The 15,117-nt window shown below is 33.0% G+C and overlaps 1 protein-coding gene across 3 annotated transcripts in view; it reads left to right on the forward strand.

The window, feature by feature from the left end:
• The window catches only part of USP25 (ubiquitin specific peptidase 25), a 136,781-nt gene that overhangs the window by 95,712 nt on the left and 25,952 nt on the right, over nt 1-15,117 (forward strand). For all 3 annotated transcript variants that reach the window (XM_077878833.1, XM_077878834.1, XM_077878835.1), the window contains exons 17-18: nt 1,179-1,379; nt 9,945-10,084. In XM_077878833.1, coding sequence (XP_077734959.1) covers nt 1,179-1,379; nt 9,945-10,084 — 341 coding nt within the window. The remainder of the gene's footprint in view (nt 1-1,178; nt 1,380-9,944; nt 10,085-15,117) is intronic.

Raw genomic sequence — 15,117 nt, forward strand, 5'->3', positions numbered from 1 at the left:
ATGTAACTGACCTATTTCTCCTCCCTAAATTTCTTTTAAGGATCATATTACACATTGACTCATATTTAAGCTCCTTAACCTAATATACAAGGCCTCCATTTTCTGGCCTCTGATTGTCTCTCAAGCCTCATTTATTAACCAGTGTCCATTTTAAACTGTGTATACTTTACTGATATCTGAACTGCTTGTATTCTCTTTGCACCAAATGATTTCACTCATTTATATCTATATGTTCTTATGTTTTTTGTTTTTTTTTTTTTTGGAGGTAATGTTCTTATTTCTTCTTTTGTCTTAATTTCTGCTCATCTGCAATATTCAATTCAGGTGTCATCTGCTCTGCCATGTTTTTTTTTTTTTGACTTCTACCAGAATATATCTCTCCTTGTGTTCTCATAGCATACGTCTATCGGGCACTTACGTGTGTTGGAATTGTATGTTGACTTCTCTTTTTCACTTCACTCCGATCTGCTCCAAGACAGGGACAATGTCATACTATGTCTTACTGTTTTATTTCTTAATATTCTCACATAGGTTTGCATATAGAAAATACTTAATAAAGGTTTGTTGAAACTGATAAAAATCAACCTTCTTTCTGTGTTTAACCATTCAGCAACAGTAGCTAGGTGGTCCAATTGTGGCTAAAAGCTATAGTGTGCTTTGTATGTGTGCAGCAGAGGTTCAGTAACTCCTAAATACTACTTATGTAATGTTTTTAAAAATCTTGCTATATTGATTAGTTCTCAGATTGCATGTGGGTATATTGCTGTGCTTAACTGTTTTAGACGAAAAATAATTTTAGTTCTGTTTAGAGTTTAATAAGGTTATGAATTATTCTCATTCTGTGATAATTTTTATTTCACAAATAATCAAACATCTAGTGTTTTCTTAAAATAGAATATGTAGTACTGTGTCAATGTTTGAGTAGCAAATGATGTTGGCTTTATATCCCATTCTTTTTTTTTACTCCTTAGATTAAAAAAAAAAAAAGCTGAGAACATTTCCTATAATGGATTATAAAATATTTGCATCATTGCTTGTCTAGTTTTAATTTGTAATATTGATTTGTTAAATTGTAATAATTCATACTTTAAATCCCATTGGAAATGCATCCTATTTTGAGCTTTGCATTTTTCCTTTAATTCTTAATTTTATATTAGTTTTTAAAATATGATTTGCAGAGGAGTTAAATAAAGAAACTGGGCAGGCTCTTGTTGGAATAGAAACGCTACCACCGGATTTAAGAGATTTTGTTGAGGAAGACAACCAGAGATTTGAAAAAGAACTAGAAGAATGGGATGCACAGCTTGCTCAGAAAGCTTTGCAGGAAAAACTTTTAGCATCTCAGAAATTGAGAGAGTCAGAGTCTTCTATAACAACAGGTTAGTACATTTTGATTAAATTCTATTTTATTATCTCTGTATTTATTATTGATATTTTATTTAAAAAATAGGATATGCTCATTTAACAATTTTTTTTTTAAGATTTTATTTATTTATTCATGAGAGACAGAGAGAGAGAGAGGCCGAGACACAGGCAGAGGGAGAAATAGGCTCCATGCAGGGAGCCTGATGTGGGACTCAATCCCGGGTCTCCAGGATCATGCCCTGGGCTGAAGGCGGCGCTAAACTGCTGAGCCACCTGGGCTGCCCGATATGCTCATTTAAAAAAGAACCTTAATTATTTTAAAATGTGAAGAAGACAGTAAAAATCATCTGAAATTCCATCACTTCTCTGAGTGAAGTTGCCTGTTAGCATAGGTAACAATTTAGTTTACCCTTTTGCCAGGCACTACTATATACATATATACCTTTTTCAAGTTAAATGAGATGATTTTGCTAACTCTTTCTGTTCTTACCCTGCCCACTTTGGTTGGACCTAACCCTTCTTGGCCAGAAGTTTAGAAAAGCCATGAAAACTAGCCCGTAATCCAAACCTTTTCACTAAAGCTATCAAGAGAGTGAATACTAGTAATTTCCCATTTCAACAAAATAGCACTATTGGTATGTCCATACATATTTTGTATAATATTTTATGTAATATTTTGTGCATTTATGCTATTATTATAGAGCAGTTATTTGATTTTTTCAGAATTTTTAAAATTAAACAAGTGAGCTGAAACTATTTAATATATTTCAAGTTAAAATATGTATAGACTCATAAAACAGAGGTCAATGTACAAAAATAAAATATTTAAAAATATTCTTAAGTTCTTAGCTGATGAAATCAATAAAATGTTCAGAGTAAACAGTATAAAAATAAACATGTTCTAGCAAAATTAAAAATAAAATATCTTCTGAATTTTTTTTTAAGATTACTTTCATCAATCATTACAGAGTTGTTAATATTTTTTAGGACAATATATTTTCTCCTGTGAAAATGTGTTATTTCTTTGTAGTAGTTGGAAAAATGAGAAGAGATAAATTGAACACAGATATTTTTGTCAAATTCATTTGTCTCTCTTTTTTTTTTTTATAACAGTGAAACTTTTTGAATGGCCTTTTTATGCAATTCTGCCAATTTTGGCTTTATTTTTTAAGAAAGCATTTTATGTGTTTGTTTAATTTCATTTTTTATAGACTGATTCCCATACAGCATTACTTAGGTGAATTTTAGCCTTATCTCTTGAACTTTAGAAGTAATTATTCTCTCACTGGAAGATGTACAGTACCACAATATGGTGTTGTGAATGAAGCAGGCACACACAGATCTGTCCAGACTTGTTACCTTGTTTTCATGTAAATTGATTAGTTGAGTCCTTGATGTTAATGGGCGTTGATTCAGAATTTTTAAAAGACCATGATAATTGTATTATACCAAAAAAATACCAATATTTTTCTACTTAAATGCAATATAGTATATTTGAATACCATCATTGTAGTGTGGTAAGCTCTACAGTGATGCCCGACTGTATTTCTTTCCATACATTAAGAGCCACTGTGTAAACCACATGAAGGCCTGTGATTTCACAGGAATGCAGTTTCATTATAGTGACTTTGTCTACTTCCATAGGATTTGACTCAGTAGCTATCAAAAGATTTCTGTGCTCAAATAACAGTATATACATTATAGTTCTTTTCATTTTTGAACCAAGTCCATCCCTGTGTGATTTCATCCCTTGTCTATGCCTTGTGCATATCCTTCATAAACTGATACCTAGAACTTACCCCAAGGAGCAACTTTGTTATACTTCCACTAACTTTTGTGCACGCCATCTGCATGTAGCTATTATCTTATTAGTGGGAGGTTGTGGCTTCCTAATTGGTGTAAGTGGTGGTGGTACCTAAGTACTCAAATGAAGGTGAATCCTACATTTATTGGTTAAGCTGTAACTCTCTTCTTGGCTCACATATTTTGTGGTACCAAAATATTAAGTACTAGATAGTCTTCTTTTCATCTTGTCTCTGACTAAATTTACCAACTTAACACATTTTATTTCTATTCAGACTAATACATATTCCCCATTAATATTCCTATCTGACAGGACTAGCTAACCTTGCCATACCATTTACATTTGTTATCTTTTGTTCTCTCTGTATAAAAGGCCACATCTTTATGCCCCATACCCTTTATCCTGATTAATACTTACTACCATATACTTTAAATGCTGTTTTGTAATTTAAAAAAACAGAAATAGGTATTGGGCATATATTTTCATATCTCTTTTTAGTATTCAAAAGAAATACTTGAGAATGGAATATATTTCTGAGAGGAATCAGAATAACTAAAAAATAAAGAGACAGAAATGGTCAGTTCGCATATAACTATTATGATTATCTTCCAGACTGAGGTTTTTAGAAAGCATTGAATTTTCAGCATATTAAAGAGAATCTGTGTTTAAATCTTTCAGGTGTGCACTAGAATTATACGTGACTAATGGAAGGTAATACAAGGAAGTCTTCATAGAATCCAGCAGAGTGATTTTTCTTTCCTTGCAAATCTTCTCAATAAAACTGTAATGTGACAGCTATTAAAATCAATTTCTTCTGAGTGATATTCCAAATATTAATTTACATAGTATTAATTAAATGAGTATTTGTTCCACTTCTGCTGACACGTGACCAAGAAATCTAAGACCTCATTTCTCTAGTACCATTCCTTGTCTTACTGAAACTAAGTAATAAGTGATGGAACCAAAAATTATTTGGTCCTTTTCATGCTGCCTCCTTAAACCTGCTTACTGCAAAGAAAAACTTACCTTAACACTTATGTTTAGAGATTTATTCAACATTCTTTACTACAGTGTACACCTAGGGAATTTTTTTGTGAGTATAAGCAGCACATGCCACCTGAGTAAGACCACCTAAGACTTAACTAGGATCAGAACCTCTGAAGGAAGGGTCCAGAATATATATTTTTAAAGAGATCCTTAGATAAGTTTGAGGTATACTTCTAGTTAAACAGAATGGCTATGTTTATAAAACAGAGAAACAGAGAAGAGAAGAACTTTGCACTTTACTTGTGTTTCTCCTATCTTCTTCAAAAACTTTTTAAAATGATTTATTTAGTTTAGAGCATGAGTCAAGGGAAGAGGGTGTGAGAGAGAGAATCTCAAGCTGACTTGTTTGACTGCACCACCGAGGAACCCCTAAAAACTGTGTTTTTTTTGTTTTTTTAAATTTAAATTTTAGTTAACATACAGAGCAGTATTGGCTTCTGGAAACACTATTACAGTCCTCATAACCTGTATAGCATACCCAATTTAAAAAAATAAAAAGGTAGAAAAAATAAGGTAAAAATGGTTAATATTGATATGAAATGCATTCCATAAGATTTCATAAATTTGCCTAGAAGGGGCTTACAGAATTAGCTCTGGGACTTTTCCACAGATACTGTCTACAAGTTAAAAACAAACTGATATTCCAGGAAAGTTCAGCTGGTTCCTGAGAGTAAGATCTGGTAACATGAACAGTACCCTCAATATTCTCAAGTTCCTTTAAATCAGGGACTGTGTGATGTTCTTATGTATATTTCCAGAATCTAGCATAATAAATGACATATGGTAACTGACCCTTGAATGTTTTCTGAATTGAATTCATTTCCTATGGAGATTCCAATAATGAGTTTCCTGGAAGTGATCCACATTGTATGGGAATACTAACGCTTTAAAAGTCTAGCCAAAATAATTATACATTAGATAGAAGGGTAAAAATGTGTGGTACACATTTTATGTAGCTCTGTCCTAGGAAAATTCTAGGTTTAACTCTGGTTCCTAAGCCTCTACCCCTCAATTCCCATGATTCTGTTTGTAGTAGCACCCAGGAATTTGAAGTCTTAAAAATTTCTCTTGGGATTCTATGCAGCTAGCCTATCATGGCTTTATAGGCTGCTTTTGGGGAATCATTAATTTTAAATACATTTCTAGAAATGAATGGTCTGCATATCTTTGAGGTAATACTCTTTAAATATTCTCAATGTGATTGTAATAAGTAAGACTCATCAGTAAGTCAAGGTATTAAGTACTTCTGAAAGATAGGAGGTGTTACTCCCCCTCCCCCCCTTTTTTTAAATAATTGATTTAAGAGCAGATCCTTGGGCAGCCCAGGTGGCTCAGAGGTTTAGCACCGCCTTCGGCCCAGGGCGTGATCCTGTAGACCTGAGTCCCACGTCAGGCTCCCTGCATGGAGCCTGCTTCTCCCTCTGCCTGTGTCTCTGCCTCTCTCTCTGTCTCTGTGTCTCTCATGAATAAATAAATAAAATCTTTAAAAAAAAAAAGAAAAAGAGCAGATCCCTATGCCATAACAGAAAGCCAGTTGGTTATTTAGTTAACTCTCTTAAAATGTTGAAGAGCAGAACCAGGAAATATACATAGGTAGAACACTCCCAAGGCATCCCAGTCTCTTACTCAATGTGAAGGTGGACCAAAGGAGCAGGCTCAGAGTACTCATAGAATTTTGGGTCTTCTTTAACAGCCAAGTGAGTAAATGAAACCCCCCTACATTTTGAACATAGAGCATAGTTGGGAAATCTCTTATGTGGAGGATAACCATTTACAAAGCTCAGAGAAGTACCCATAGGACATATAAATGATGTAAGGGATATTTTAGATAGAGGGATATTATATACCTCCATAGAGACTTGGTAATCACCAGCCGTATTCCAAATTGAATACATATATATCAGCTGAATAATATATATTAAGCTGAGGGATTAATTAGTATATAAAGTGTCAACACAGATAAAGAAAATATCATGGTCTCTATTAATTGCGTTCCTATTTATATAGGCCAGCAGTGATGAAGCTTCTATAGGGTTACTGGATGAACTAAAAGAATTGTATGTATTTACATACATACAAAGCCAACTCTTTGTGCTGTTGTTTTTAACAAAGAAATGGAAATTGCTTACGTGTGCAGTAGGTAGAGTGTGAGTTGTATGAGCCCTCCATCCAGAACACCATATAACTGGTAAAAATTATATCGACATGCAAAAAAATGTTTGTTATATTAAAAACAGTACATTCAGAATAATTCTTTTTGTTTATAAAATGTAGGTAAGTATAGTCTGGAAATATATAATACTAAAAATATTAGTAGTGCTTATTTCTGGGTAGTGAGAGAACTTCTTCTTTTCCTCAGTTATTTGTTCCAGTAAATAAATATGTTTTTTACCCTTCTAGTATGATAAAATGAAGCCAAAACCCTTTTGCATGAGGACCATGTATTATCATCTGACTGCCTTGTAATTCCTCCAAGAATACTTTGTTTCATATAAACCATATTATTCCCCATTACTCTTGCTTTTGGGGAACTTTTATATGATTACGGCATTTCTCATAAAGTTATGATTCATTTTAAAAATGTCCTTTGACAATCAGTATTCTTGAAATTTTGCCCATTCTTTAAGAACTTCCTAATATTCCAAATATCCCAAATATACGCTCCATGTAATGGAGCGTATATTTACATATATATAAATCCTACAAGGATTTAACATTCAGGAGTTTAGAAACAAAAACCCAGGCTTCATCCGGCATGTTTATGGAGCCTATGCCACTTATAGAATTGTGCTAGATATTAGCAGTGAGGAAAATTGACATAAAATTCACTCACTTAAGAACATCCTTGTAGGGATGCCTGGATAGCTCTGCCTTTGGCTCAGGGTGTGATCCCAGGGTGTGGGATCAAGTCCCACATTGGGCTCCCCGCGGGGAACCTACTTCTCCCTCTTCCTGTGTCTCTGCCTCTCTCTCTGTGTCTCTCATGAACAAATAAATCTTTTTTTTTTTTTTTAAAGAACATCCTTGTAGGTTCACCTGCTGTGACTACAGCACCACTCAAATAAGTTTCCTGGATCATTACATACACAAGAAACACTCTAGAGGAAATAGTTCTGTATGACACCTAGGCAGGATCATTCAACATTACTAATAAGGTTTTTTGGACTCAAATCCCTGTGTGGAAAGGAATCTTGACCCTGGGAACCTAAGATATATTTGATTGTGTTGATCAGATAAATTTATTTTTGTTCCTAAGGACTTATTTTACATAGACTGTCCATGTTTCAGTGTGTTAGACCAGTGTCAGACTGGATGGATTTCTTGGCCCTCATTGTATTAAGTTCATCTCCTAATACCAGCTAGAGGCGTAGTCTGAAATTTTCTTTAACAACCCATCATGCAGGGCACTGAAAGAACATTGCAGTGCAAAGTCAAGAAATACAGAAATGAGAGCATTTGACTTCTTTAAACTTCCTTCCTCTCATACACATTGTCAGTATCCTTCCTCTAGTCTTCCTTGTCTTAGTATATTTTACCTCCATCATCCTAGTTACTCGTGCCAAAAACTTAGAATCCTCTTCACATCAGCTCCAAACCTTTGTGTCCAAAATACATCTTCAGTTTTACCAATTCCCTTTACCTCTGTTGCTGCCTCTGTTGTCCAAAAGCACCACCACCTCTGCTCATATTGCTCTGGTACCTTCTAGTACTTTCACTGACTTCTAGTTTTACTTTCCTCTAATCCATTCTTCACATTGTATGTAGTCAGAATAATTTTTTTAAAACTTGCCACATTGCCATTGTATTTAAAACATTTATTCACTTCCTTTTATCCTCAAAACTTTTAATAGACTCAAAGGCCCTTATGTTTTTGCCCCTGTCATCTCTTGCTATATCTCTCTCCTTACACTGTAGTTCAGCCACACTGGCTTTCTTTCAGATCATCCTTCCATCAAGGAATGAAATAATCAACCCATCATCCTTCAGCTAAAAAATCATATTCCATAATCTAAGTTATCCCTCCCCTATTTCATTTCTAGCATGTATTATTAGAATGTTGTCATAAATCATGAATGTGATTCTTTGATTAATGACATTCTCCATAGTTGACTCTAAACTTACTGGGGCAAGGCTGCTTTGTTCACACTGAGTGTGAGTCCCAGTATCTAGCCTAGTGCCTGGCATATAGTTACTAAATACTTAATTAAAATTTATTGGATAGATGGATTACCATGCGTATATGTTGAAGTTAGAGCATTTCTTTTTGAATATTTCATTTTGAGAGTTTTTTTTTTTTAAATCAAATATTAGAAAGGATGGCAGTAGTCCTGTTCTGTCCCATCAGTTGGTTGAGGAAGGGCTCACTAAACCAGTCCCAGTAATATTGTAGAACATTTTAGTGTACTTTCTTGTTCCTTATATCCATTACTTACTAATTCATTTGTTCCATTAAGTTTTTGTGTGCTTATTGTATGCTAGGCATTGAAGAAATAGCAATACAAAAAGGAGATAGCATCCCTACTCTTGAGATTCTTAGAGTCTAGCAGGGGATATGGGCTTAAATACAATAGTAATTAAGTCATAATTGTGGAAAAGTGCTAAAAGAAAGAATAAGTTACCGTAGAGCAGTGGTTCTCATTTGAGAGTAATTTTGCCCCTCCCAGGGGATATTGGATAAATTGAAGACATTTTCTGGTTATTACACCTGGAGGGATAGTACCACTAGTGGGTAGATGCTGGGTGCTCAGGACCTATCCATACCAAAGAATCAAAATGAACTACTTCAGTAGTACTAGAAGCTGATAAACCCTATTCTAAAATTGATGTAATGAGGAATACTTTCATAAGGAAGTGGTATTTAAACAAAAATACATAGAAGTTCGTAGATGGGAGAGTGAAAGTGGATTGGATGTATAGGCAGAGGGAAGAAAATATGGAAAGATTTAAAGGTTCAAAGGAAAAACCTCTTTTTTGATATATTAGATAACCCGACAAAGGAGGGTATAGAGCAAAGGATACAAAATTATGTTGGAGAGAGGCAGAGGCCCTCTTTTATAAAGCATTTGAGGTTGTCAATAAAGAACCTAGTGCGACAGTCAGAGTATATTGTTGCATCAATAGGTCTGGAGCTCAGAGCCTAGATGATAGATACAACTTTGAGAGTTCTTTACAATGATGGTATTTGCAGTCTTGAATTTATATTAGTATTGGTTTGCCAGGTTGTAATTGTTTTTCCTCTAACACTCAGTTACTGGGCAGGTTCAGAAAAGATAAAAGGTTGGGTTCATTCAAGGTTTAGGTTTTGTCCGAGAGGTGTGAAAAAGGATTTTGTGGCTGGAGAAATAGCTACTGTGTTCTCTGTAGAAACTCAGACCAGGAATGTTATACAAACTAAATACTTTTTTTTTTTTCTTTTTTGGTAGAATGCTGATGATTTTCCAAAATGAAATTTTGCTATTTATCATGACAGAAAAATTTGCTATGAATTTCTAACCATAGACTATGAGACAATGAATATTTTCTTCAGAAATAGACTACTCTTGAACCTGAGTTCAACCTGGGGGAGGTGGGTGGGGTTAAATTCTGGAGTAGGTGCTATATGTTGAGTGGTATATTAAATAAAAGTAAAATTGATTACTATATAACTTTGAATTAGAAATAAATAACAGATTCATCTTAGTATAACTCTCTGTGATTTATATTACATATGCAACTGATTCTTATGAAGCACAAGCAGGAGAACCAGAATATCTAGAGCAACCATCAAGAAGTGATTTCTCAAAGCACTTGAAAGAAGAAACTATTCGAATAATTACCAAGGCATCACATGAACATGAAGATAAAAGTCCTGAAACAGTTTTGCAGTCGGTAAGAACTTCTCTTTTAACTCTCTGAACATAGACATCTTCATGACATTTCCAGCAGTGTAATGGAGAGCACCCTGCATAGGAGTCAGGAGAGACTGGGCCAAAAGACAACTCAACTCTACCATTAACTTGAACAGGGACTGTAACCCTAACCCCCAGGCGGTAGCTTTCCCAGCTGTAATTTTTTTAATGCCTTTTTTTTTTTTTAAGATTTATTTATTTATTTTGAGAGAGAGCATGCACACCCAAGCAGTGAGCGAGGGCAGAGGGAAAAAGAAAATCCTCAAGAAGACTCCCCTCTGAGTGGTGAGCCTGATTTACGACTCAATCCCAGGGTCCTAGCATCATGACCTGAGCCGAAATCAAGAGCTGGCCACTTAACTGAGCCACGCAAGTGCCCCTAAATGCTTCTTTTTAAAAATAAATTTCTGTCTTCCTGCTAGAGAATTTTGAAAAATCATACTCCTAGACTAAATTGATCATTTGATTTGGAATTTAAAAAAAGAAGTATAAAATTTAGCATTATTTCTCTTTTTCCTTCACCCCTCACTCCATCTTTAGTCTTATTACATTGAATATAAGGTAATAGTTTTCATTGTTCATAGAATATGTTTAGTAACAAAATACTAGAAATTCTAGGTTTGAGAGTAAATGTGATCTTGCAAAGTGGTTTATACATATTTCAGTTCAGTGTCTAAACAGAATTGTCATTAATAACCCTCCTGTGTTGTAGCTCTCGATTGTGTCATTTTATAGCAATAAATTGTGTACATTGGTACTATGTTTTCAGTGAATATGGCCTTCTGAGAGATGTTATTTTAAGAATTTCCTACCACAAAAAACATTCAGTTGCTGTAGTCCCTTCTTTTTATTAACACAAGCATCTATAATACAGGTTTGTCGATAACTAATTTTGGTATTTGAAGATTACCCTCCTAGAAAACTAAAGGGAACAGGACATACAATTTTTCAACAGAGTTTTCTACTTAGTGAACTTAGTCTCAACAATAACCTGCTAATTTTCAATGAGGTCTGTCTTTAATATGATAGGGCCTTGATTAACCAAAATGTTCAATTAATGAGGTATTCTGTTTTGATGAATAATCAGAAATTGCTTTTTTATTTCACTTACAGTGTGAAAAAAATGATTATATCATTTTACTACAAAAAATGTTTTAAAATAAGTGTATTTTTTTATTCCAATGTTTTGCAAATGCCCTGGAGACTCTAAATGAGCTTGAGATGAACCTCTGCTAACTCTAAAGCAATCTTAGAAAATGTTTCTTGTAATGGATCTCCGATATCTAACTTCTTGGGTTATGATACAAGAGGAAAACCTAGGGTGGTAGAAAGAGTGGAGAAGTAGATACAAAGGAGAAATATGATCTAAAAATGTAGTTTGCTTGGCCCTTTGCTAATTAGGAATTTTATTTGTTAAAGCCTACCTTATGGTTAAGAAATATGTCCTTTTAACTAATCAGAGAGCCAAAGATATTATTTAGCTTAATATTAGAAACATGATTTTCTTTTTTTTTTTTTTTTTGGTTAATCATGTATAACATAAATTTGCAGAAACCAGCATTAAATATATCAATATAATAATATATACATATTCTATGTATATATAAAATTATATCTTATAAGCCTACAATCTACTGCTTCACTTTTACTTGAGAAAGGAGGATGGCATTGAGAGATTATGATAGACAGCTAGCATAAATATTTTTCCATTTGGCGTATCTTGTGGAGTAGCACCAGTAGCCAGAGTTGTTTGTATAAATCCTACAACATATCTAAGAATATGTTAATCATGGCTGTCTGAAGCAGCCTCTTAGTCTCATGATTAGTTGCTTAGGATCATAATAACCACATAATTGGTTTTTCTCCCTTGAAAGGTATATCTTAGAAACTAAAATTGCATACATGAAGAGTGTTGAAATTTTGGGATTAGATAGTCTTGGGTTTTCAAATTTTGGTTTTGCTTCTCACTAGTTACACAAACATGAATAAGGTGCTTAATTTTTCTAAACCTAGTTTGCTTTTACATACAATGGAGTTGATTGTGAGATTATTTTTTGAAGGCACCTCGCATGTAGCATAAGGTACTAATTTGCTGTTTCTTTTTGTTACTTTAATACAAACCATTTCACAAACATACAATATACTAAATTCCAACCTGAGTTTAAGAAATTCCTTCAGGGAAGCCTGGGTAGATCAGTGGTTAAGCATCTGCCTTTAACTCAGGGCGTGATCCGGGGGTCCTGAGATCGAGTCCCACATCGGGCTCCCTACATGGAGCCTGCTTCTCCCTCTACTTGTGTCTATGCCTCTCTCTCTGTGTCTCTCATGAATAAATAAATAAAATCTAAAAAAATAAATAAATAAAAAGAAATCCCTATAGAGAGATACTCTCTAAATGTTTATACAACTTATGATTTAGAAGAATTTCTTTAATTTTAAATGAAATATTTTCAAATTTGAAAAATATGAAAAGTATACTTCAAGAAAGAAGCATGTGTAACGCCACTTCTTAAAGCTCCAATCACTTAATATGTTGTTATTTTTTTTCCCATTCTTATTTTTATGTACAGGTTTGGGATCTGTTTTTCTAGCTGAAGTACTACTGCATATACAGTTTTGCTTATATATTGCCTTTTCTTGTTGTAACCGTTTAACATTATAACATAACCATTTCCCTATGTTAAAAGTTCTCTGTGAAACACATTTAATGGTTGAGTATTATTCCATTGAGTAATTAAAGACTTACTTATGTAACCAATCCCCCATTGTATATTTGCTTTTACATTATTATAACTAGGCTGTTATGAATTGAAATACGGAGAAATTTTCATTTCTATCTTTAGAATAGACTCTCTATAGTTAAATTTTACTGGGTTAAAAGATAAGGAGCATATTAAGGGGGTCAAGGTGGTTGTAGTTACATAGCTTTCTAATAGCCGTTACATGAGAAATCACTTTTTAAAACAATCCACTTAAGAGAGTTTAGAGAATTAATAAAAATCTTTGTATTTCAATTATTTGGGAACTTTTATTAACTGAAGCACTTATTAACTCCTTTTAAGTTTAGCTATTGCTAAGGTATTTATATAGGGCCTGTCAATACTAGAAAAAAGATAAATACACTTGTACTTTAATGAGCCCTAAAATTCTTTATGTGGAAAATTTTTATAGTACCTTTGGATATGTAAACTTGACGAGTGATACTTCAGAGTTATTATACTCACCCAAAGTTTCTTTAATTTTTCAACTTGCATCATATAACTTGTCAGTATTACGCTGTTGAAACTCTTCTGTGGTATCTGAAAATGTTTATAAAACATTTTTTCCTAAGTGCAACCTTTTTTCAAAGGCAATATATTGTTTTGTAAGGATCAGTATTTTATGTTTCCCAGTTGCTACTTGCTTTAAATTTATATTCTCTCTTCTTAAGATAATATTATTTTAGATTGATTTGATTGTGAGAAGTGTTTCACTATAGAGTCTAGATAGATCTCCTGATTTACCTGCTCAAATTTCACTCCTTTGGATTGAGACCTAGCACAATTATTCTTTCATATGCTAGAAGGATTAAAAATTATTAATTAAATGTCATGGGTTAATAAGCATATCTCTCTAGGTATGTATTATAGTAATATTATACTATATATAGTATAATAGTTATATTCAAAATGCAATATATATATTATATATAGTATAGTTATTTAAATGCAAGCAGATTAAAATAGCGCAATAGTATTATTATAATATTATTGTCATTATAGAACGTATAATATAGTTGTCATTATAGAATAACTATCAGATATGAGGTATTGAATTAACAGAATATTATCTCTCATATAATATAGTTGTCATTATAGAATAACTATCAGATATGAGGTATTTAATTAACAGAATATTATCTCTCATGATCACAACAACCTTGCAGGTTGTTTTTTTTTCCTGAAAAGTTGAGAACTCAAAATAAGGAAACCTTTTCTAAATATGTTTAAAAGTAACATTTCTTTTAAAAAGGACAGTGTCAGTCTTGGCAATTAGTTTTGTTTTATTGTTGAAACTCTTTTTTTGCATATGTACTACTGAAAGTCATGAAATGTGCTCATCTCTATAATTATATTTCACATTGAAATAAAATCACTTTAATTGCTTTCATCTTGTTTATATCAAAACTAAAGTTTTTCTTTTGCTTTAGAAACCTAAACCATTTGCTGCAAGTGGAAATTACTTAAGCAGGTTCCTTTTAAGAACCTTAAGTACTTGTGAAATTTGTTCATAGGTAGTGAATATGCTAATTATAAATTTATTCAGTAAAATAAGACCTTTGTGAAATCTGAACACTATTTTGAATGAACTTCATTAGTATAGTTGAGTGACTTCTCTGGATTTCACACTGACTTCTACTCTGTTAGTATGAATTTAGGGAAATTTATAGAATTTGTCACTAAAGAAAAGAGTAAAAAGAAAGAAATCTGATTGAGTTGTTAAAAATGGATGTCACTTTCCAGCATGTTTTTCAGAAGCAAGAATTCATCAGACGCTTCTCTATAAATACATCATACAAGACTCTCAGAGGCTGTAGAGTGAGTTAAATACAATAGAGTATGAATATAAATTGGATATACAATTGATTATTAGAAAGGATGGAAAGGTAAAACCATTAGAAAGAAAAAACTTACGAACTCTCATGTCTTATTTTGATGGGAGTTATCAAGGTAGGATTTATGGAATTATTAGAATTAAACAAAAACTTCATCTATAACATATAGACAGCAGTAGAAAATGCAACTCCAGTATTTATTATTTTTAAAGATTTAGGTCCAAAATGCTTTATGGAGGGAAAAAAAAACCTTGATTAAGTAGTTGAAACATAAAAGGAAAGTTAGACTTTGTGTATTACTTAACCATGCATTCACTTCTAATGTTGGTTTTAGGTGGTTTAATTTAATACTAAGCAAATGCAGATATTTTTTAGACTCAGGAATCTCTGCCCTTTATACTTGGTATTTGCATTGTTCT

Source organism: Canis aureus, chromosome 30, assembly GCF_053574225.1.
Source record: "Canis aureus isolate CA01 chromosome 30, VMU_Caureus_v.1.0, whole genome shotgun sequence".
NCBI lineage: Eukaryota > Metazoa > Chordata > Mammalia > Carnivora > Canidae > Canis > Canis aureus.